Genomic DNA, 25,297 nt, shown 5'->3' with positions numbered 1-25,297 from the left:
TTTTTTTCTATATAGTCTCCTGCAAGTGAAATACACTTATGACATTTGCAAATAAGTGACATCATGCCGTTATAATAGTAATTTTTATTTTGCTCGTCAAAATGGTCAGTCACAGCCTCCTTCATTTCTTCGTCCGTCGAAAATCTGCGACCCCTCAATTTTTTCTTTAAATCTTTGAATAAGAAATAGTCACAGGGAGCCAGATCTGGACTATAAGGTGGATGGTTAATTTCTGTGAAGCCGTTTTTGCTCAGGGCTGACCTCGCCGTTAAGGCTGTGTGTACAGGAGCATTGTCTTGTAAAATCAGAACACCTTTGCTGAGTTTGCCTCTCCGCTTTTCTTTGATTTGTTCACGAAGCTGGTCAAGCAAGTTTGCATAATATTCAGCATTCATTGTTTTATTTTTAGGCAAATAATCTATCATCAAAATCCCTTCGACATCCCAAAATACGGTGGCCATTAGTTTTCCAGCCGACGGCCGAACCTTGAACTTCCTTGGCGGCTTTTCTCTTTTAAATTTCCATTGCATTGACTCTTGTTTGCTTTCCGGATCCCACTGGCGAATCCAAGTTTCATCACAGGTCACAATTCGAGAGATAGTCTCTTCTTCTTTACCTTTGACCAGGTCTAGAAATGCCTGACAACATTCTACTCGCCTTTGTTTGTCAAAGGGGGTCAACATTCTAGGGACCCAACGCGCGCTCACCTTGGACATGCCCAAATGTTCGTGAATAATTTCATGAACTCGTTCCTTGCTAATGCCCACATCTCTGGCTATCTCCCACTGCTTGATTCGCCGATCTGCAAGAATCAGGTTCTTCACCTTTTCAACATTATCTGCGGTAACAGCAGAAATTGGCCTTCCACTACGTGGGTCGTCTTCCAGGCTCTCACGGCCATGTTTAAATTGCTTCGACCAAAACTTTATGACGAATTCAGAAGGACTTGAATCACCAAACACCTTTAACATGCGCTCTCTGATCTGCGTAGGCGTATTTCCTTCTTTACTTAGGAATTTAATCACTGCTCGATGCTCAAATTTCATCATTTTAAAATTTTCTTTCGACATGGTGAAATCAAAGCCGCGCCAAAAAAACAAAAGCAAGCGAAAAAAAATAAGCGTCATAATTTTGAAAAAGGAATAAATATAGAATATGATTTTGCAGTGGCCAGTTCGATTTTCAAAACTTTCTTTAACAAAGTAGATTTTATATCAGCCACCCCTCGTACCATATAACACGTCATTAGAATTAATGCTGCCTATAAATTATAGCGGATGAACAGTTGATAAGAGTTTTAAATTGAACTTTTGTGGAATTGTGAAATTATCTTGGTTATTAATTATTACATTATATCAATGCATTAGTTCCAAGCGCAGACCAAAGCTGCGAAACGTTGCTAGAAAGGTAATTTCAAACACACCAATCTGGAATAGTATCAAAAAATAGCTCCAACTTATCCAAGAATAACTAACAATGTGTCCCCTACAGCGAATACAACATGTCTTCACTCATACGAGGAATTGTACTGTACTCCCTGTAAACGGCTGCCAATATATTTTATACTAATTAGGTCATCAGGATAGCTTTAGATTAATGGGACTAGTTAAGTTGTGAAATGTGGATGTGGATAAAAGGATAATGGTTATAGCAAACCCTTCGCAGGGTTATAATACGAGTCAGGGTAAGTAATTGAAGCCCTTAAAACTTATTTAATACTAGCTGACCCGGCAAACGTTGTTTTGCCATATAAAGTATAATTCACGCGATAGTTTTATAAGTAATAAAATATTGCCTATATTATAGCCTGTACATCATTTTGTTCTATTGTCAATAGTTTTTGCAGCGCACGCAAAAATAGGTTTTCGATTTTACACCTTGTGTTACAAAATAGCAATTTTATTACGGATCCCTAATTTTGAAAAAAAAACATAGCCTTAGCCTTCCTCGATAAATGGACTACCCAACACTGAAAGAATCATTCAAATCGGACCAGTAGTACCAGAGATTAGCGCTTTCAAACAAACAAACAAACAAACACTGCAGCTTTATAATATTATATAGTATAGATACGTTCACAAAAATAGTCACGTTTTTGCTCTTAATGATCATTTTCATTATTATAACACTAGAAGTAAGGTATTGCTTGTAACTAATTCTAGTAGGCTTCATAAGATACATAATAGCTTTAAGGGTAAATGTATATACTTTTATAATAAAGTCCCAGCCACTGTTCGGGCATTATCTACAAATAAATTTAAATGTTTTGTTAAAAAATGTCTTTGTCGTAAATCCTACTACTCCACAGCTGTATATCTTAGTGATCCGACAGCCCGGGACTAGATTATGATTATTTTATAGCTATAGCAATGACAATACAATATTGTATATTTTATTAAAATGAGCGCAAAAAAATGATGGTAGTTTCTCGGGCCGCTTCTTCTCTTTCAGAGCGCCATTTGTTTCCGAAGCGGTAGTAGTATCTAGTATATTACAAATGACATCAAAAAGAATTATAAAGGAATCAATTTTGAGAAAATAAAATGTCTTTTATGCCTTTTTTATGCCAATTTAGGCTGAGATCAATTGACAACTGAAATTATGCTGAGCTTAAGCCGAAACGGCCCAATACAAAAGCCAAGTTCGCATTTTATCACACTCAGCTGAGTTTTACGTAAGTAAAGTCTAAGTACGCTCTACAGATCTCAGCCTAAGACTCCACTGTCCGTCCGTCCCGCTGTCTGTCAGCGGGTTGTATCTCATAAGCCGCAATAGTTATGACAGTTGAAATTGTCAAAGAATGTGTTTTACTATTACCACTACTATAACAAATAATATAAACGAAGATGCCGAACTCCAAAATGGGCGAAAATCAAATAGTGATAAAATCCTGTACGATGTTACGGAACGGAGTAAAACTTAAAATATTGTTTACATGACCGATTTTTTTTATATTTTTTAATTTATTAATTATCTTAACTGTTAATTTGGCTAAGATTTGTTAGTACTTAGTCTATTGAGTCTTCGGCGGAGGACGCGTATAACAACTTAAACACATGCTCGAATTTGATACGGCCGGACCATCGGACGGTCCGGTGAGCGGCTCGCATTACTTGGTCTGGCGTCATACTCGGTACGGTAATAATTTTAAAATACATTAATTTAATATTTTTTCTTTTGTGCGATGAACAATGCAACATAGCATCGAATACGGACCGCTACAGGTCCGCGTCCCATGGTTCGGTCGAACCAAATCCGACCATGTGTTTCGGCTTTAACCACCAACTCTAGGACGTGCGGGCGTGCGGGAGGTGATGACTCTACATGTAGACGACTAACAAAACTAAGCAAACTCTAAGAAAAACTTTAGAAAACTCATAACTTTCTAAATGTATTTCCCCAAAAGTTGTAACTCTAGGAGTAAATTCGACTGTCCTTCGAAATATTCTCGCAGTGATGTGTGTCGTCTAGTCTAGACTGTTTTATTGATTGAAACGCTCGCCAAGTCAAACCCACTTCAGTAAAAACTAATAAGAACTAAATGTACTAGAATAAAAAAATAAGATAAAAAAGGATTTGAAAAACTAAAAAGTATAAATAACTTAATAAAGATTTAATTTAATACACCTCTTATGCAATTGTTATACTTTCAATATTAATAAAATACTATTATTTTTATGTGCTACCTATTTAAAGGGTTTCAGTCGGTTAAGAACGTTTGATAGCTTTAAATGACCGGTAGCCCAAGACCCACTTATCGGCAAACGGATTAATAATAATTATATATAACCAATCTAAATGAAAACTCTCTCTTTCTCTCTCTGTCTCTGCTTTTAAGATTTTTTTTCAAATATTCCTTAAATACTTATAGTTTTTGAGTTATTAACGAAAAACGAAATGCTGTCTTAATTTATTCACATCATCTTAATTTGTGAAAAACAATCGCAATTTTTTATTTAAATTATAGACGGCATTCCGAATCGAATGACCAGTTGCTCATATTTTTAGGAGTTTTATCAGGAATTAACACGTTTTTGAACAAGTAGACTAGGTATACGCTTCTAATTACAGCCTATACACGTTTTAAGTAGGTACTGTTCAAAGTAATCAAAGTGTAAGCAAAATATTAAAAAAAGCTAGAAATAAACACAATTTTTTACAATACTCACGGACGAGTAAAAAAAGAAGGACTCCGCGCCGTGATATTAGCAAGTGAAGCACCTTTATGCTAGTGTGTGTGCGGTTACATACTAGTTACACAATTTTTCTCCCTTAAATAATCATATATGGCCACAAATACTTATAAAGTATCGTTTTTACATTTTTTCACAACGCACGACAACATTTTTAAAATATTTTATTGAGACGCAAACTGATCTGTCACTGACGATGACAATTCTCATAATGGCCGCCTATCGGCCTGTAGCAGTGTGCGTGGGGCTATGTATTTACAAGTTAATCGGCTTGTTTTGGTGCTACACTGTTATGTAAGGTGACACGGAGTCCTTTTTTTTTGCTAGTCCGTGACAATACTAATATTTTTTGAAAAAAAATTGATCTGGAGTTAAGAGAATCGTCGAACGAGAGAGTTTGTATTGATAAAAGACAATGCCACAAATCTAGATATATAGAGCTTTGCCCCACCAATTAAAATTCGTTTAAAAGCATTCCAAATGCAGCATTTAATTGCTGTTTTATAACTGATTACGAAACATTTAAACACATGCCTTTAAAACTTGTTTAAAAAAGTTTCAAAATCATTGTTAGGAATAGGGTTGACATCCGTCTGGATTAATCCGGACTTTTAGACTGTTGTCCGGATCTCTAACTTGTCCGGATTTCATTATTAACTAGATGGAATAGAATAATAAAACGACATACATCAAATAACTCTTCAATCTTTACGAGAAACAAAATTTAAACGAGATGCAACTAAAAAGTCCGGACTTCTAACGAAATGCAAGGCCACACAATATACAAATCAGTAAATCACAGCGGAACAAAGATGATATAATACGATGGCATTGACATTTTTGACGTTTGCTTTAACAATTATTGCGCGAAGCGAAGTTATATCTGCCATACAATATACACACTTAATAAATATAATTAAAATGATTATGTGTGATTGACTATAATTAACAACATATTGTAATAATTAAATTTAAAAAATAGCATTATTTTTATTACATATTCAACAGGACTTTTTTTCCTACCACGTAATTTAAGTAGTTCTATTGATCGTTTATGCTTAGAAAGTAACGCAATAATAAAAATAATGGCCGCCTGAGAAATAGGAAGTCGACGGCAAGGGTTGAGTTACTTTTTTTTACGTTTTTTATCCGCAGGTTTTGTTTCATTTATTCAATTTCAAATGGTCATATTTAATTTTAATGTTCATTACATAATTTTTGATACTTATTTACATTTTGTGTAAAATGTAGATAAATTATGTAAATTGGTGGGGCAGAATGGGGCATAGTACTTTCTGCAATTGGTTCCTTTAAAATATAGATTTTTGATTATCGTGAAGTGAGATGGAAGAAAAAGCGCTCCCGGGCCATTATTATTATTATTAACCCGTGCGCTGATATCATGGCTATTTCTCATACCTAAGTCTCGTTAGACAGTTTTATGCTTACCTAATCTAGGACTATAATTAATTTTCCGGATGTAAATAATAACAATAATACTCACTCTCTTTCACAAACTATAGATAGTTAGGCCTATAGGCCTAAATTGTATATGCCATGAAATGGATGCCAGAAAACAATATATTTAATATTTTATATACACCTATTTAAACATACATAAGTACATAACATCATAATAATATAAATAATCATTCACAGCTTCAACTCAACAGATGTCTTTACGATGAAGATGTCGAATGTTCGCTATCCAATCATTTGTCCCAGTATTTATAAACGATAAAGGATTCGAACCCTCATCTCCAATATTAAAATCGTTAAGAATTAGCTAACCAATCATTAGTTACATAATCCAACACTTACATTCAAATATTTCTTTAATTGCATAATATTTAATTGATATATTCATTTGAATATCGAAAGTATGCCATACATATCTAATTTGCTCTCAACTGAATCATAAATGACAGATGTAAATACGGAACTATACTAACGGTCGTTTCTAATATAGTATCTACAGATAGAGATTAATTACTATCTTCTACTGTCAGTTATTAGCTCTCAATAATCTACTATACCCGATAAGTCATTCTTATCGCCTTATATTGGGACGCGTGAATTGCAATTTCCATACAAACTTCTATCGCTGGTAAGCTATTATACGTCCTCCCGTGTCAGCGTGTACGGATAAGGTGAGTTACCGTCGATAAGTTTATTTGGACAGAAAAGTCAACGATAGTTAAGATTTTTATCTCAAGTAAGAGATAGACTGAATATTGGGAACGGCCGTAAGTGACTTAGCTGTCGTTTTAATAAAATATTATACTTCCGCCTTAGTCGGACCTTACACTAAGACTAGTCACCAGTTTATTCAAGGGTAACCGTTGTAATAACTAATAAACATGACTTGTATTAAGCTAGTTGCTATGGTCCTTATTTTATTATAAAATTTTACAAAGAGGATGTAAATACTACGTAATAAGAGGCGGGGCTGCCTAAGTAAAAAATGAAATTTAGTTTAGTATGAAACGATTTGACATAAGTTTGAAATAGTAGTAAATACAGCACCGCGATTGGCGACTTATATAATCCGGCTAAGTTTGAAAGCGAACAGTTGCTTAAAACGTAATGGATTTCGGCTGTCTCCGTTTTTACAAGATTATAGCCGTCATCTGTCAATCTATCAATGACTGCAAGTTTAATACAATCGAGATAATCACATTTTTCTTAGAGAGTTTCGCTAGGCTGAATTTTAGGAAAACTACAGCTATGTTAAAAAATAAGTTACAGAAGGACAATTAAAAGTTTTCACAAATAGGAATGGACATATCATATAAGAGTTCACGGACTAATAAAAAAAGAAGGGCTCCGCACCGTGATATTAGCAAGTGAAGCCTTTATGTTAGTGTGTATGCGGTTACGGGGAATAGTTAGTTACACAATTATTTTCTCCCTTAAATAATCATAAATCCACAAATACTTTTATATTATTGTTTTTACACTTTTTCACAAGCCACGACGACATTTTTAAAATATTTTATTGCGACTCAAACTGGTCTGTCACAGACGATGGCAAATCTCATAATGGCGGCCGATCGGCTTGTATTAGTGTAAGTGTGTGCGTGGGGCTATGTATTTATTATTACACGTTTACCGGCTTGTTTTTGGTGCCTCGCTGTTATGTAAGGTGACACGGTAATTAAATTTTATAATGAAACCTGATTGAAAAAGTTGTCGGTTAGCAGCTGTTTCATCTGCCTAATTATGGTGGTGAACAAATCCAACTCTAATTGTTTGACAAGTTGTTAAAGGACTGCCTGAAATTGATAGCTATTTTGTCTATAATTAGTTCTAGCTCCGGGAATATGCAGGAAACATAGTTTTAGTTATACATTTTTGTACATATTAACGAAATTGGTTGGATATGTAGGATAAAATAAGCCGTCTTCTTAGACGGCTCTTGCCTTGAACGAAAACCCTGTCTACCCTTTGAGTTATAACAAAATAATGTATGGTGGAATTGTGTATCTTATATAGGTCTACAGAAAAGTCCGCTAGGGTATACGTCTATCAATTAAGGATAACATACTATATCCTTTTAAATATTTTCAAAATTGGAAATTATAAAGCGGTAGTGTAACATCTGTTTGCACAAATACGATATTAATCCTTTTTTTGTCACCTGGTGTTTAGTGATCACCGCCGCCCACAATCTCTTGCAACACCAGAGGAATCACAGGAGCGTTGCCGGCCTTTAAGGAAGGTGTACGCGCTGTTTTTGAAGGTACCCATGTCGTATCGTCTCGGAAACCGGACAAGGAAGCTCATTCCACAGCGTTTTCATTCCAATTTGTAGTACGTGGAAGAAAGCTCCTTGAAAACCGCACTGTGGAGGACCACCACACATGCAGATGGTGGGGATGATATTCTAACTTATGGTGTGTCGTAAGGAGGAATTCGGCGGCAGGAATCAGGTGAAACAGCTCTTCGGAACATTCCCTGTGATAAATGCGGTAGAAGACACACAATGAAGCGACGTCTCTACGCAACGCCAAGTGATCCACACGTTCACCGAGCACTGGGTCCCCGACAATTCGATAAATCCTTATCATTTTCTATTATGAGAACAGCGTCTGTCGGGTCAGCTAGTAATGTATAAACATTAATTTGACATAATTACCAATTATGTTTTAATAGGCACACGAGTTTCAATTTCAATGGAACAAGTTCTGCGTACGATTTCCTATTGTTTCAACACAAGCATATAAAAAATTTGACGTGAAACGTAACAATTTCCTAACAAACGATTGTTTATTTCCAATTGTAGTACCAACCTTGACTTAACATATTAATCCACTTAGAATCATTTGCTAATAGAGCATTGATTTTTACACCATGGCGGCATCGTTTGGCAATGGCGGATCGAAATATTATGCGTTATTTACACGCAAGGACAATATTTTTGTTTTACTGAGTGAACTCAACAATATGCTCGCTTCCTATTATACCGCTAGTTGCAGAAAACACTCTTGAAGTTAATGTTTCATTATATCACATGCTATCTTTGATTATCAAAGTAACTCACTGAAAAGAAAATCACTGCACGTTTCATACTCAACTAAATTTCAATTGTTACTTAGGCAGTCCTGCCTCTTATTACGTAGTATTTACAACCTCTTTGATCTCGTCATTACAGAAAGTGCAAATAATGCTATTTATTATTTTGACACCACGGACGAGTAACATTAGAAGGACTCCGTGTCACCTTACATAACAGTGAAGCAAAAAAACAAGCCGATAAACATAGCCCCATGCATACACTTACAAAAATACAAGCCGATCGGCCGCCATTATGAGATTTGCCATCGTCTGTGACGGATCAGTTTGCGTCGCAATAAAATATTTTAAAAATGCCGTCGTGCGTTGTGAAAATGTCTAAAAACAATACTATAAAAGTATTTGTGGATATATGATTATTTAAGGGAGAAAAAATTGTGTAACTAGTATCCCCCGTAACCGCACACACACTAGCATAACGGTGCTTCACTTGCTAATATCACGTCGCGGAGTCCTTCTTTTTTTACTAGTCCGTGTTTGACACTTGAACTCTAGTTATTTGCCATAGACAATAGTTCTTTTATTGAATAATTGAAAACAGCTTGAAGACTACGCGTCCGCTTTAATTGTATTTTATTATATTTAAATCAACTGGCAATTGTGCCCTCGGCGTGTCATTCCGCGTGCACAGATCATTAAAAGTATAAATATTATGCTTCAGATCAATTGTTCGTAATAACAATCAATAAATATTTTCCGTATTCATCAGTCATGCTCATGAAATATGCACAATCTGATACCTGGATGATTAGTGTTCTTTATTGAAATCTACTAATGCTAGTGCTTTTTAGGGTTTCTAGCCAAATAGCATAAATCGGAACCCGTATGGATTCGTCATGTCTGTCTGTCTATGCGTACTGTTGAAACTTGGTAAATAGGTGTATTCTGTGAACCGCATTAAAATTTACACGCAAAAATAGAAAAAAAAAAAACAATAAATTTTGGGGATTCCCTATACTTAGTACAGAAACTAAAAAAAAAAATTGCGTGTGTACAAAGTACACATGAAACATGCATTGTGCATGAACCTCTAAACTGCATATGAATTCCTGGTACATGTTGCTAGGATGACACATGATTTCAGCCGCTATGAAAGACATTACTAACACCGCTACCATATTTATGTTCTCCTGTTGTCTATGCAGTTATAAGTCGTGCGTATGACATAAGAATATATTAAGGTATACCTGCTCGCGTCACGCATAATAATAAAATAGTATGCATATTTCTGTCTCATTCTTTGCCGGCTTCATCCTTCACATTTTTGTATTTGTGTCTCTTACCTGTCGATTTTTCCGTTGCATCCGGTTTGAAATCACAAAATTATTCATATTTTTTCTAAACTGAATAGTTTGCGCGAGAGACACTTCCAAAATGTTTGTTCCCCCCCCCCCCCCTGTAACTTATAAGATAAGAGAAGGTTAAAACTAAAACAATATATGATGTACAGACATTACGAGTACATTTAGGAGTTTGCTCATTCGATAAACTAGAGAATATGTCCCCAGAACTGTTCTTCGAAAAGGTGAAATAATATTACGCGGGTATCTACTTGGTGTCCGGAAGTTAAATATAATTAAGAGATGCAGTATATCTATATATCTTAATATCTTTATATATATAATTATTGTGTGCGTGTGTATGTCACTGAACTCCTCCTAGATGGCTGGATCGATTCTAATGAAACTTTCTGTGTGTATTCAGGTGGATTCGAGAATGGTTTAGATTCACAATTGAACTACCTCCTAAACGGCAGGACCGATTTTGATGACATTTTTGTTTCTTTCAGTGAATTTGAGATTCTCAATTCCGTCCATATAATATAATTCTCCTGCTCATGTGTAAGTTTGTGAACTCCTCCTAACGGCTGGACCGATTTTAGACGTGTCTACAGGACAACGTCTGTCGGGTCCACTAGTCTTTATATACATATTTCTTGTGTGCGTGTGTATGTCACTGAACTCCTCCTAGACGGCTGGACCGATTTTGATGAAATTTTTTGTGTGAGTTCAAGGGGATTCGAGGATGGTTTAGATTCACAATAGAACTGCCTCCTAAACGGCTGGACCGATTTTGATGACGTTTTTGGTTGTTCCAGTGAATTTGAGATTGGTGTGTTTCTTCAGGTGAATTCGAGAATGGTTTAGTTTCACTATTGAACTACCTCCTAAACGGCTGGACCGATTTTGATGATTTTTTTGTGTGTTCCGGTGAATTTGAGATTGGTTTAGATTCTCAATTCCGTCCATATAATATAATTCTCCTGCTCATCTGTATGTTAGTGAACTCCTCCTAACGGCTGGACCGATTTTTCAAATTTAAGATGTGTGTACAGGACAACGTCTGTCGGTTCCACTAGTATATGTATATTTCTTTTGTGCGTCTGTTGTAATTCAACTCCTCCTAAACAGCTGGACCGATTTTAATGAAACTTTCTGTGTGTCTTCAGGTGGATTTGAGAATGGTTCAGATTCACAATTGAACCACCTCCTAAACGGCTGGAACGATTTTGATGATATTTTTTGTATGTTATGAATTTGAGATTGGTTTAGATTCTCAATTCCGTCTATTATGTATGTAACTATACGGATTGGCACACTAACAGATTTATTAGATCGTTAGTGATATTCTCTCCATCCAGCCTAGTGAGTAGGCGGTCCGAGGTTCGAGTCTCCTTCCGAGACGCCCCGCGCCTGTGAGCTACATTTTCGGCCTCCAAGGCCCCCGCCCGGCTTCGCTGTAAAAGCCTTCAGGGCTATCAGCACAGAGGAGGTTTTTAGTCGGTAGGGGCCGTTTACACCCGAGCCCGACATATGGGCCCTGTTTCGGGGTCTTCAATACGTAAATGTATTTTACTCCTCTCGAAAAAAATACGGATTGGCATGCAGTTTTAATTCATTTGTCATTACGTAACGTTAAAATGTGAAGCTAATTAATTATTGTAGTGTTAATGGCTATTGAACTATGTTGATTACTGATTTTTTTACCGAAGTAAGAAGCGATAACGTCAATATTTAAATGTAACGCCATATTGCCCACACTTTGAAACATTTTACGTCGTCAAGGGATGCCGACATCGTATCTACCGGTCGCTAACATCATCTTACGGCCATTCCCCCTTAATGGATATTCAGTCTATCTCCGGTTGTGCCCCACTTGAGATAAAAAATCGCAACTATCGTTGACTTTTTTGTCCCAATAAACTTATCGACGGTAACTCATCTTATCCGTACACGCTGTCTGTCAATGGGACGACGTATAGCTAACCAGGGATAGAAGTTTGTATGGAAATTGCAACAGTGAACTGGCGACAAGAATGATTTATCGGGTATATTGGGACAGCTTGAGATTATTGACAGCTAATTACTGACAGTAGAAAGTAGTAATTTATCTCAATATGTAGATAGTATATTGGGAACGGCCGTTAATGTATATAAATCCAGTGTCCTGATGTTTGTTTCCAGTAAATTCCTAAACTAATGAACCGATTTTAATAGGGATTACTACACGGAGTGCATTTTAGTACAACTTTAGACATAGGATAGTATTTATTTCGATTTGGAACCTAGAATAATTTTTATTTTCAATAATTGTTTTGTATCGACATATTTTCTATGATAGAATTTACTGACGCACAGTTTGACAGTTCTGCGGTGAAACATTTTCATTATAATAACAGGGAGCATATTTTACGAAATAATTCTTTTTGTGATGAAGTTATGTTATGTTATTCACAAATTCATAAAAAAACAATACTTTATTATGTAGAGAACGTCTGTCGGGTTAGCTAAATAATCTATAATAAGACACAAGTAAACTTCTGTAACTCTTTAAAAATACCTTTAAAGTCACTAACCTATTAAATTGTAACATACATACATACACCTACCTAATGAAATTTAGAAATAAACTTGACATATAATATACATATACGAGTATATAAGTTTGAAAACAATTTATCTAATATATTTAAATGAGCAATTCTTGTATATATATATATATATTCTGAATCTCGGTAACGGCTCCAACGATTTTAATAAAATTTAGTATACTGGTAGTTCCGGAGGCGAGAATTCGACCTAGCTAGGTTTCAATATTAAAAAATGTAATTTATCCGTGTTTTATATATATATAAATATATATTATATACACAAGACTATAATAGCTCAGATGGGACATTGAGTGATCTGGAAAGCAGAAGACCCTGGTTCGAATCCAGATGTCCTATAGTATTTTTTTTTTCAAGTTTTGTACATTCTTAAAAATCCGAGCAAGGCTCGGTCGTCCAGATATTAATAAATTTATATACAGATTGAAAAATCATTTTAATGTTAAATTAGCATGATTCAACTCAGAAGTGTACTACGACTACTCTGTCGCCCTCCACCAACATCGTACCGCCTTTTTCCTCTTGCGTCGCTAATTTTTCGCGAAGATGTTCTACTTACAGATTTTTAATTACTTTAGTATAAGTAGTGTTGAATGTAATGAATGAATCTAAGAATCTTAAAATGTTTATAACTTATAGACTCATTATAACTGTGAGGTTGTTTAGAAAAAAAAAACAGTTATGAGTGAGTCATCTGTCAGCGTCATTAAGTTGACGATACATCCATCATATAGGGAAACTATTACAACCATGTGGATTACTTACAGTCATTTGGATTCGTTGAAGTAATTCTATAAGTTCATAATGAAGGCGTCATTACGCAGAGATAGCAAGAAGAAAAAAAAATAGATTATGATTTTAATATAACTGTACACTCTTGCAACAAAACTCTATTAGACCAACTAGTGGGAGGCTCCTTTGCACAAGATGCCGGCTAGATTACGGGTACCACAACGGCGCCTTTTTCTGCCGAGAAGCAGTAGCGTGTAAGCATTACCGTGTTTCAGTCTGAGGGGCGCCGTTTCTAGTGAAATTCCTAAGCAAATGAGACTTCACATCTTATGTCTCAAGGTGACGAGCGCAATTGTCTTTTTTATGAAAATAAGGGACGAGACGAGCAGGACGTTCAGCTGATGCTAATTGATACGTCTTGCTCATTACAATGCAGTGCCGCTCAGGATTCTTGATAAACCCAAAAATTTTGGGCGGCACTACAATAGGTAGTGTGCGCGAATGGCTCAAAATAGAGGTTAGTTCTAAACTAAATTTTTTCGACGTTTTCACAGCTGTCATAGTCTATCTAGACGTATAAATGATCTTAGTTTATTCCCCGTTAGATCTATCTCACTTTTTTTGTCGTTGAAGTCATCATCCAAGACATATATTATAATATACCTAACGGTTTATGAGTTTCAGCCCCTTGACATACAGACGGACGGGGCGAGGCTGATAGCGGAGTATTAGTAATAGGGTTCCTTCGGGAACAGAACCCTACAATGTCTTTTTATTACTCTTTAACCGTTAAATGTGTGGTTTATTGGTGGAAATTTAAAGGACAAAATCGCACGTTAATGTATCGTATCGTATTATAATAAAATCGACCTCCATCTTGTATGAGAGCAAATTACGAGGGTGATCCGAGGACGAAACTCGCTCCTCGTCGGGATTCAAGTTTTTATTCAATTACAGCGTCAATATTATAATATCTACATTACATGAAGCCTGGGAAACTGACATCGAAGGACTAATTTGTACCTACGTACTTTACAGTGGAGCTTTAGCGATTGTCCCTGTCTGTATTTTATTACAAAATGGAGTCCTAAGAAGGTATTTTAAACTTTATGTCACTTTGAGTTTTTTATTATAATTTTTATTATATTTATAAGCACGTACTTACAACCATTTGGAGATCTATAGTGAACACAAAATATTATACAAATAAATATTGTTTTCTTTTTTTTAATAATAATAATAAGGGACGAGACGAGCAGGAAGTTCAGCTGATGGTAATCTATCCTGCCCATTACATTACAGTGCCGCCCAGGATTCTTGAATAACCCAAAAATTTTGAGCGGTACAATTGCGCTCGTCACCTTGAGACATAAGATGTTAAGTCTCATTTGCCCAGTAATTTCACTAGCTAAGGCGCCCTTCAGACCGAAATACAGTACTGTTTCACACATTACTAATTCACGGCAGAAATAGGCGCCGTTGTGGTACCCATAATCTAGCCGGCATCCTGTGCAAAGGAGCCTCCCACTGTTCTGCACAAGTCTGCATCAAACCGTAGGTTCGGGGCTACAAAAAATTGTTATTGTGTTCATGGTAAGTTGAATTATAGGTATTAAATTATAATTACTGGCTCATTTAACTACATTAAATATAAAAACTGTGTTAATGTTGATGATTCTTTGTAATAATCTGTTTATTGTAATAAATGCTCAAACATTTGTTGAAATTGAACAATTTTATATAAACACTTGCGTATTGTAAATTGTAACATAAAACGACCACGAATTTCCTGATTCGTGACAATTGGCAATACATCTACCTATCTACATGTTATGTTCTGTTTTGTATTTTTTTTATCATTTTTTTTTTATAATAAGGTACGAGTCGATCAAGACGTTCAGCTAATAGTAATTGATACGCCATGCCCATTAGAATGCAGTGCCGCTCAGGATTCTTGAAGAACCCAAAATTCTGAGCGGCACTACAATTGCGCTCGTCACCTAGAGACATAACATGTTAAGTCTAACTTGCCCAGTAATTTCAGTAGCTACGTCGCCCATCAGACCGAAACACAGTAATGTTTACACATTACTGCTTCACGGCAGAAATAGGCGCCGTTACGGTACCCATCATCTAGCCGGCATCCTGTGCAAAGGAGCCTCCCACTGGTGTTTGTCTGTCTTTAATAAATACACGCTAGGCGCTACATAAATTTCATTAATAGAACCTTTAAGAACAATGGCGATAACTCTTTCTATTATTACCTAATTAAACCAAATCTAGTCTCTCATTGTTTACGTCTAAACCACACTTGTACTCCAGTATTTCTATCTAAACTTAGAATTAGGGTAAGGGTACTCCCTTTGTGATTGTGGCTTAGATGAGGGAAATGTGGATCATTTGTTCTTCAATTGCCCTTTGCAATCTTCTTTAGTACAATTTTATACATAATGTATCCTAAGTACTATGTATTCCTAGTATTCACTTCGTTTGTAAATACATTTAAGTGGTCATAAGTACTTATTTTTAATAGTTAAAAGTAATTGTATTTGTGAATGTCTAATAAACAATGATTAATGATTTAATAAATAAATTATTAATAACTTTTGATATATTATAATGTCCTTTATAGTCTAACTGCTAAAACAGCATTTAGGTAGGTACTGTATATTTGTTTCACGAATAAAATAAGACAATAAAAGTTGTTTCAATCTTTGCACCCGTGAATACCTTTATACGTTAACGTGACATTGGCTAAATTGTGGTATTTATTCCACAGAAGCCACAATAGAAAGTATAGAATAATAATAATAATATTGACACACTTTTTACACAAATTATCTTGCCCCAAGTTAAGCATATATAGCCTGTGTTATGGGTTACAAGACAATGATATATTTAATACAATATACTTACTTAAACATACATATATTCATATAAACATACATAAATACATTCAAACATCCATGACTCGGAAACAAACATCTATATTAATCATATAAATGCTTGCACCTACCGGGATTCGAACCCGGGTAGGTAGGATCGCTAACCACTCGGCTATACAGGTTGTCTATACAGCATAGAATAGAACATGCAGCGTACCTATTTAATAAACAATTGAGGCGAGATTATATTATTGTTGTTTTTAAGGTCCTCAAAGGGTACCTGATTAGGTATGTAATTCTAACATTATTGTGCCATTAGATAGCTAATATCCTTACTAAGGTCTGAATTCCAGAAGACGTGTTATTCTTAGTACGTAGGTAGTCTGTGATCAATTGCCTAGCGTAACTCTCTAAGAAGAAAGCGATTCACTCGATTGTATGAAACGTGCAGTCATTGACAGATTGACCGATGACGGCTATAGTCTTGTAAAACACGGAGATTCAAACTTAGCCGGATTATACTTCTACTATACGATTTTAAAATTATGCAAATAACTGCACGGTTCATGCTAAACTACATCTAAATTTTTACTTAGGCAGTCCCACCTTTTATTAACCGACATCAAAAAAGGAGGAGGTTCTCAATTCGTTGGTATGTAATTTTTATTTTATGTTTGTTACCTCAAAACTCAAATAATCGTATCTAGAAATTAAAAGGCATAAAAGGCATTTATTTTCTCAAAATTGATTCCTTTAGAATTCTTTTTGATGTCATATCTTATACTACTAGATACTACTACCGCTTCGGAAACAAATGGCGCTCTGAGAGAGAAGAAGCGGCGCAAGAAACTCTCCCAGCATTCTTTTTTTTTGCGCTCTTTTCAATAAAAATATACAATATTGTACAGTTGCTATAAAATAATCACAATCTAGTCCCAGGCTGTCCGATCATTTAGATATTCAGCAGTGGAGTAATAGGATTTACGACAGAGCCATTTTTTTATAAAACATTTAAATTTATTTATAGACAATGCCTGAACAGTGGCTGGGACTTTATTGTAGAAGTGTATACATTTACCCTTAAAGCTATTATGTATCTTATGAAGCCTACTAGAATTAGTTACAAGCAATCCCTTATTTCTAGTGTTATAATAATGAAAATCACTATTAAGAGCAAAAAATTTTTATTAACCGACATCAAAAAAGGAGGAGGTTCTCAATTCGTTGGTATGTAATTTTTATTTTATGCTTGTTACCTCAAAACTCAAATAATCGTATCTAGAAATTGATTAATTAATTAGATTGTATAAAAATACGCAATTATTTTTATACTTATTAGTGCATATTACTATTGTTTTGGAATAGTGTTTTTGAAGGCGGTTGTTTTTATAGTAAATTTTTTTTTTGTAGTATTTACATCCTTTTTGTCTTCTAACACCAGAGAACAGACAAGAGTATAATTTTAGATATACGTAGAAGAAAATTGTGGAAAAAAAAAAGGTTACAAGGAGCTTGCTTCCACGTACTACAAAGCTGTGGAATGAACTTCCTTGTGCGGTGTTTCCGGGACGATACGACATGGGTACCTTCAAGAAATAGCGCGTACACCTTCCTTAAAGGCCGGCAACGCTCCTGTGATTCTGGTGTTGCAAGAGAGTGTGGGCGGCGGTGATCACTTAACAACAGGTGACCCGTACGCTCGTTTGTCCTCCTATTCCATAAAAAAAAAAAAGGTACGTAATCATATGGTGAGGATGACATCTTAGCTTGAACGGACTCTATTGGATTCTCCGAGATGTGCTAGAGTACGTAGAGTAGAAGATGTTGTCAGTTGTCACTGTCAGAAATGTACTTAAAATAGAGCAATCACATTTACTTGATCCTTGATTTCGCACTGAGACGCATTCAGGAATGCGGATTACCAACCGAATATAATATATATAATAATATATAAAATTACAATATGGTAATTTATCCGAGCTTGTACGTGTGGGGTTGCCTATTATCACCCTTTAGTTTGCGTGAATGGTGAGTCATGACTCATGAGCAAACATTGATTGTGTTGATATCACTTCCGTCCACTTCCCGCAACTGATCAATTTTGTTTAGTTTAGTTGACCGGCTGTCAAGCCACATTATCACAACTCGCAACGGATATGCTAAATCATTTGTGACAGATAAAGTACTGTCACTTATTGTAATCTACACTATAAAACAAAAAAGGAAATAGGTACGTATGTGTTGGTATAGGTAGTATAATTATTTTGAAATGAGTTATAAAAGAAGTTTAAAAAAATAAAATGAAACGCTTTGGTTGAAATTGAAGAAAGAAAATGAACATCAATTCCTGCCTTATCGACGGTAGATGAAAATTATACAAATTAATAAAAATCTCATTTTGCAAATTGATAAATGGAATAATTCTATCAAATTAATGTATTGACATCGGGCCTCGATAAATCTACGAAGTTTGAACGAAATCTGGCTGTCTAAAGTGGGTCAAAATCGCGCCCAAATGAGTCGGTTACAAACAAACATAGTTACAGGTGAAGCTTAAAAAAGCATGTAAAAAAAAGTACCTATGTGTTGGTGGGTACATTATAATTTTCAAATAAGTTATAACAGTACCAGTACTTAACGAATTATTATATACTAGAAAACCTTTTTTTTTTAATTTTTTGTCTTCTTCTGAAACGGTATGGCCAATTTTGAAGGGATGATTAACTTGGGTTATTTAAATTTCAACAAAATCTGATTGCCACGTCAGCCTAGCGAAACTCTAAGAAAAAAGCGATTCACTCGATTGTATGAAACGTGCAGTCATTGACAGATTGACAGATGACGGCTATAATCTTGTAAAAAACAAAGATAGCCGAAATTATACTTCATTGCCAATGGCCATACTGTAATTGCTACTATTTCAAACACATGTCATATCACTGCACGTTTCATACTAAACAATTTTTACTAAGGCAGTTTCGCCTCTTATTACGTAGTATTTATTCTGTCAAATTTTGAATCACATTTGAGAACTATTGTATTCCAATGTAGGTACGATAAAAATTTCAATATCTTTATTCATATTAAATTTGTAACCAAAATTTGTGAACGATACAGGACTCGAACACGCGACCTCTCGGGTTCCGTTCGAGCGCTCTTCCACTGAGCCAACCGTTCGAGTGACTTCGTATGGTTCGTGAATCGTGGTATTTCTTGTTGATCTCTCAGGTTGTGGCTCCATCTACAGGATCTACTTTACAGTTGATAACCTGCTCAACCACAATAATTGCATATAAGATTATTGACTTGAGATGTCGCTCTTTCAATTCTTAACAGTTTGTTATTTTTAAAGTTATATCCCTTACTTCTGGTATTAAATATACATAATACATTTGTAATCAGTTGGAAAGAGCGCTCAGACGAAACCCGAGAGGTCGCGGGTTCGAGTCCCGTATAATTAAATAAATTATATTTATATAATTATACGGGACGGTATATAAAATAAAATTAATGAATCCTGATAACAAATGGTTTAACACATTTACTTAATTAATTCATAATTTTAATAGACACCTACAAATTCTTATACGACAGACATTACAGTTATGTAATAATCGTATTTGTTACCAAACCATCCGAAACAGTTGAACCGATGTCTATGAATTTTTGTGTGCATTACTGTTAGGTCTGAAAATCGGCCAACAGCTATTTTTCATACCCAAATTTATAATTGCAATTTTTTTTATTCATTTATGTGGCAGTACAACGTTTGCTGGGTCAGCTAGTAGGTAATATCTATAATTTAGGCGGTAGAAAAAATATAATATCAAATCAAAATGTGTATTTACTTAATTGTTTGTATAATTAATATTTATATATATATGTACAAGAGGAGACAAACAGACAAAAAGCTCACGTGCTGTAGGTACAGTGAAAAAACAACTGCCCATGGAATAACACTAGACGTCAAAATTCTTGCGTGGAAAACGTAACATTTTAACAGGCGCAAACAGTTTATGGAGACGTTGGCAACGTCTTGAGAGAACCATCTCTATTCCCCAAGAACTTGGCTTAAAACAACGCCTAACGGTGTTAATACAGAGTCGCATTCTTAAATTCTTCGGATACGTCTCCCGGCGCGAGAGTGAGTCCATTGAGCGCCTTGTCGTGCAGGGCAAGGTGGAGGGCATCAGAGGGCAAAGAAGGTCACCCATGCGATGACCAAAGACCAACCCCGACAAAATTAAGTCTGCTGTGGGCGGACCATTGAACGAATGTACCAGATTGTCGGCCAGCAGATAAAAGTGGCGAATCCTCGTGGGGCGAATCACATCTTCCCCAAAAAAATTCACTTCGTATAGACCACGATCGCTCTGTCAAGAGTGTTTATACAGAGAACAGTTTATAATTTATATGCTTACAATTCTTACCTACACAAAAAAGTACAAGCAATAAGAATAATTTTTCTGAGAGTAGTTCTAAACAAATGCGTCATGCCGAGAAAAAAATGTTTTACTGCAAAAAAAAGTGGTAGTTCAAAATAGCTCTGGAGTGTGAACTATAATCAACAGCAAACATAAGCAACCTACAAATAACACTTAAGGGTATGTGTAACCGGATAAAACAGTGTTCATTACTCAAAATTTTATATATTCACTACAAAACTTGTCTAAAAGCACCTTGTTTAGGTTTAAAGATAACTTATTCTCATTAAAAACATATAAACTGTCACTTACATGAGAACAATATATATAAATAACTAGCTGACCCAGCAAACGTTGTATTGCCGATATTAAAATCGCGATACAAAAGTAACTGTTGATCGTAGATGGGTGAAAATTTGAAGTTGTATGTATTTTTTAATGCTGACTCATAATCAAACAAATTTAAAAAAAATGTCAAAGAATTAAAAAAAAAATCGTGTGGACCACCTTTAACATTTAGGGGGATGAAAAATAGATGTTGGCCGATTCTCAGACCTACTCAATATGCTCACAAAATTTCATGAGAATCGGTCAAGCCGTTTCGGAGGAGTACGGGAACTAACATTGTGACACGAGAATTTTATATATTAGACTAGCTGACCCAGCATACGTTGTATTGCCATCATAGTTAACAGATGTAGTACCTCCTGAGAAACAAAGATTCTAATTAGTTATTCATTTTAAACTATTCTTTCAATTTGATTTTTGAACGACGAGGGCACATCAAAGTAAATACAAAATTGTTGTTTTTATTTAATTCCGTGGATTTTCAAATTTATTCACCTTTTAAATCTTCTCTGGACTTCCACAAATAATTCAAGACCAACATTAGCCAAATCGGTCCAGCCGTTCTAGAGTTTTAGCGAGACTAACGAACAGCAATTCATTTTTATTTATATAGATAATCTATGAATCGTCCGTATGATACACATATGTATAAAACTAAATATAAGTGCGTGCACTAGACAAAGGAAGTGTCATCCGTAATACATTTGGTTAAACGGAGCTTGAATAAATTAAAAGTGCCTGCATCTTTGATATCCGAAGATAGTCCATTGTAGAGTCTAGCACCTTTATAGGTAATTGTTTTCAGTCTATAATTATTGGTCCTTGGCTTTGGTAGTATGTTTGCGTGTTTTCTGCCTAACCTTCGCCTGAACTTGAAGGTCTCTAAGTCATATCGGTTCCGGGAATACTATACTAGATTTCACAAAACCTTAGATATAATATGTGGGGCAAAAAGTTTCTTGCAAGACGTCTACTATTATATTATTATGATAATACCAATATTGGTTGTTACTACATTGTTACGGAACTTAGTTATGTTACGGATTACGGTCTCGATGTTAAGTTTACGTAAACTCGCGTTATGAATCGCGTTCAAGAATGACTAAACGTTGACCGTGTTTTTATATTATTTCGTATTACATAGTAGTAAATATGACTAATTTACAAGAATACGGCGTGTGGCTTCGATGTTATGAATAATTCATATCATGAATGTTAATGTACCTACCTATCTACCAACTTATTATTTACTTCCTAAATTTTGTGTGTCACGATCCAACAACATCGTATGTTTATGAGACCGGAAATTTAACTATTAAGAAATTTTTAATTTTATCTTATTTTAAAATTATCATATTAAGTTAGAACATAACTGGAAACTGCAAGTTTATTAATATCACATGAGGCACATTTAAAGTTGGATTATATTATATTATACTAAATAAAATCATTGATAGATCCAAAGATAGATGAAAGATTTATATAGATTTTAAGATTTTTTTCTAATTTAAATGCATACGAATCTTGTAAAATAAGATTGTACGTTGTTCATAGGTAACTTATACTTATAATTATAAAGACGATGCAAATAAATTTATATATAGCATGAGGATATTTTTTATCGTAACTTTGCATTACCCATGTCATTATTAGCCCAAAGTGGAGCTGATGTAAGGTATATTTAAAGCAAATCCAATAATTGGAAGGTAGGTACCAAGCATAAAATTTAAAATAAACCGTGCAAACGTTGACGCTTATAAACTAAATTGATGTTTATTATAAAAGAAAGATAACAATCCACTCATATAACAACCGTGTGAACATCAAACAATATCGTGTGATAAATAAAATCGAAAGTCAAACTGTTCTGATAAAACTAAGTTTGAAGACCATTGAAAACCATTCAACATCTCCCACGACGCGCCAATTCTGTGTGGGTACGATGTATGGGTGCACACGCATTCAAAATATATCGATAATTAAATACTTACCTACTAAAAAATGATACTACATTTTACCAATTTATAATATCTGTTAATGTAATTGTGTTGTTATTAACACTTAACTGATACCTCGAAATTATACGATAAGCAAGGAGAACGACCTAGAATGTTTATCTTGTCATAAAATTATATTGAGGTAGGTATTTTGTTTCGCTCGATTACTTTTTAATATATTCATTTGAGAACGAGAAAATAATATATTTTAGACGACAACCGGAGATAAGATTCTATCTAATTATTTTTGCATTGTAACTTAACGAACTTTTAGCAATGTGGTGCTAAATTTAATATCAAGGCTTGCAGTAAAGGCTTGCTAAATATTATTTACATGTATGTATGCAATAAACTTAGAAGGTACTTACTTGTTGAAGGTCTGTTCGTACTGTTTTATTTCTTTCCTGGAGAATTCGTGGAACTCCGTATAAACATTCGTGAATTTATATTTCGGTTTTATCTCAACCCCTTCTTCAAGTTTATCGTTGATCTCCTGCCTTCGCATGAGAATGCCGCTTAGTTCGTCGGTAGCCATGGTTAATACGAACGATAAAAGTTGTGTGTTTATATAACCGCGCGCGCTCGCCTGAGGACGACCTGACGTATACTGAAATGAAACTGAGAGCGGCCGCCGGGCGCCGAGCGGTTTGGCCGGTTCGCGCGCGTCTTGTACGCAAACGTAATCTCAAGACAAGCCACGCGGACGCGGGTCGCGGGACGACGCTATAGACAGGTCTATAATAAAATGATTCAACCGCACAGGATGAATCAATGCCTTACTACAATATTGTGCCAATACTACTTGTACTGGCACAATATCTTTCTTTTTAATATTATACATAATAATACATTATTTGCTAATAATAGGGGTTAAAGTATAAAATTGCCGTTTTATTGTAATAGGTACTTCGAATTGAGATAGAACCTTCGTGGTTTGAGATTTTTGAGTGAAACTATTTTCACGGTGGTACCTATGTAGTTCTTCTTTTAAAAATATACATATTTACATGTAACATTCAAGTATCGACTTTCGGTTATATTTTTAAATCAGTAAGCTGAAAGAAAGAAAGATGGATACTTCGAAAATTCGAGTGATTTTTGAATACGAGTTCCGACGCGGAACTAACGGCAGAAACAGCTCGCAATATCAATGTTGCGTTTGGAGAGGGGAATGCTACTGATAATGAACAACCCGTGTGATTTTGGTTTAATCGCTTTAGTGGTGGACCGTGGAAACTTTGATTTAATGAACGAACCATGTGGAAGACCGCCCACACAGGTGAATAACAATGAATTGAAAGAGGTGGTGGAAGAAGAACCGAGCCAAACTACCCAGGAATTAGCGGCATGGTTTAACGTTACCTTACCATCAACATTGACAAATTTGCATCAAAACAATAAAATAAAAAAGTATAAAAAATTTAGTGCTTTACTATTTGACTGATCTGCAGAAAGAAACGCGTGTTAAAACTTGTGTTGCCTTGTTGAATCGATACAGAAATGAAGGAATATTGGATCGAAAAGTGACATGCAATGAAAAGTGGATTCTTTACGATAACCGTAAGGGAATAATGTAAGGTTGACCCCAGGTCAAACGCCGCACCAGTGTCCTAAAGCAAAGCTTACCAATAATAAAAGTAATGGTTACTGTTTTGGTGGTCTCAGCATAGTGTTATCAATATAGCTTCTTCAGATCTGGTCAAGCAATAATGTCTACTGTGCCGAACTCCGAACAATAATAGCAAAACTAGCAGTGAAACAGCGGCGACGCATGAATCGATCTTCACCATTATTGCTATACCATGAAAACGCGAGACCTTATATGAGAAACCGTTTTAACTCTACAGGAACGACAATTAGAAACCATTCGTCACCCTTCGTACAATTTTTTCGTGATTTGGACAATTTTCTACGTGATAAAAAGTTTTGTTCTCAGGAGGCAGTACAAAATGCTTTTACAGTTTGTCGAATCTAGATCACCACAGTTCTATCGCAAAGGCATAAATGACCTTCCTATTATTATTATTTTAAATGAATAAATATGTAAAATTAATAAAACAACGAATTTTGATTTTTCTGTACAAATCGGCAAATTCATATTCCTAATACTAATAGTGTAAAAACAAAATCGAATATAGAGAGACCGCACCACAAACGATTAAATAACCAAGCCACAATACATAATATTATAATAGACTGAAAAGTGTTTTGAAATAATCAAATTGTTGTTAAATTTGATGTAAATATTCTATTA

The 25,297-nt window shown here is 35.1% G+C and overlaps 2 protein-coding genes across 4 annotated transcripts in view; one reads left to right on the top strand and one right to left on the bottom strand.

The window, feature by feature from the left end:
* LOC126966276 (EF-hand domain-containing protein D2 homolog) overlaps positions 1-23,700 on the bottom strand; it is a 39,482-nt gene extending 15,782 nt beyond the window's left edge. For both annotated transcript variants that reach the window (XM_050810262.1, XM_050810263.1), the window contains exon 1: positions 23,412-23,700. In XM_050810262.1, coding sequence (XP_050666219.1) covers positions 23,412-23,578 — 167 coding nt within the window. In that variant the 5' untranslated portion in view covers positions 23,579-23,700. The remainder of the gene's footprint in view (positions 1-23,411) is intronic.
* The window catches only part of LOC126966230 (pickpocket protein 28), a 37,955-nt gene continuing 29,569 nt past the window's right edge, over positions 16,912-25,297 (top strand). The window contains exon 1 of one of the 2 annotated variants that reach the window (XM_050810187.1): positions 16,912-16,926. The gene's annotated coding sequence lies outside the window, so the exon portion shown is untranslated. Of the gene's footprint in view, positions 16,927-17,486; positions 17,502-25,297 lie in introns of those variants that run through there. The other variant, XM_050810186.1, reaches the window with a different exon arrangement.

This window comes from Leptidea sinapis, chromosome 9 (assembly GCF_905404315.1).
Source record: "Leptidea sinapis chromosome 9, ilLepSina1.1, whole genome shotgun sequence".
Classification (NCBI taxonomy): Eukaryota; Metazoa; Arthropoda; class Insecta; order Lepidoptera; family Pieridae; genus Leptidea; species Leptidea sinapis.
This window is presented reverse-complemented; position numbering and strand designations above follow the sequence as displayed.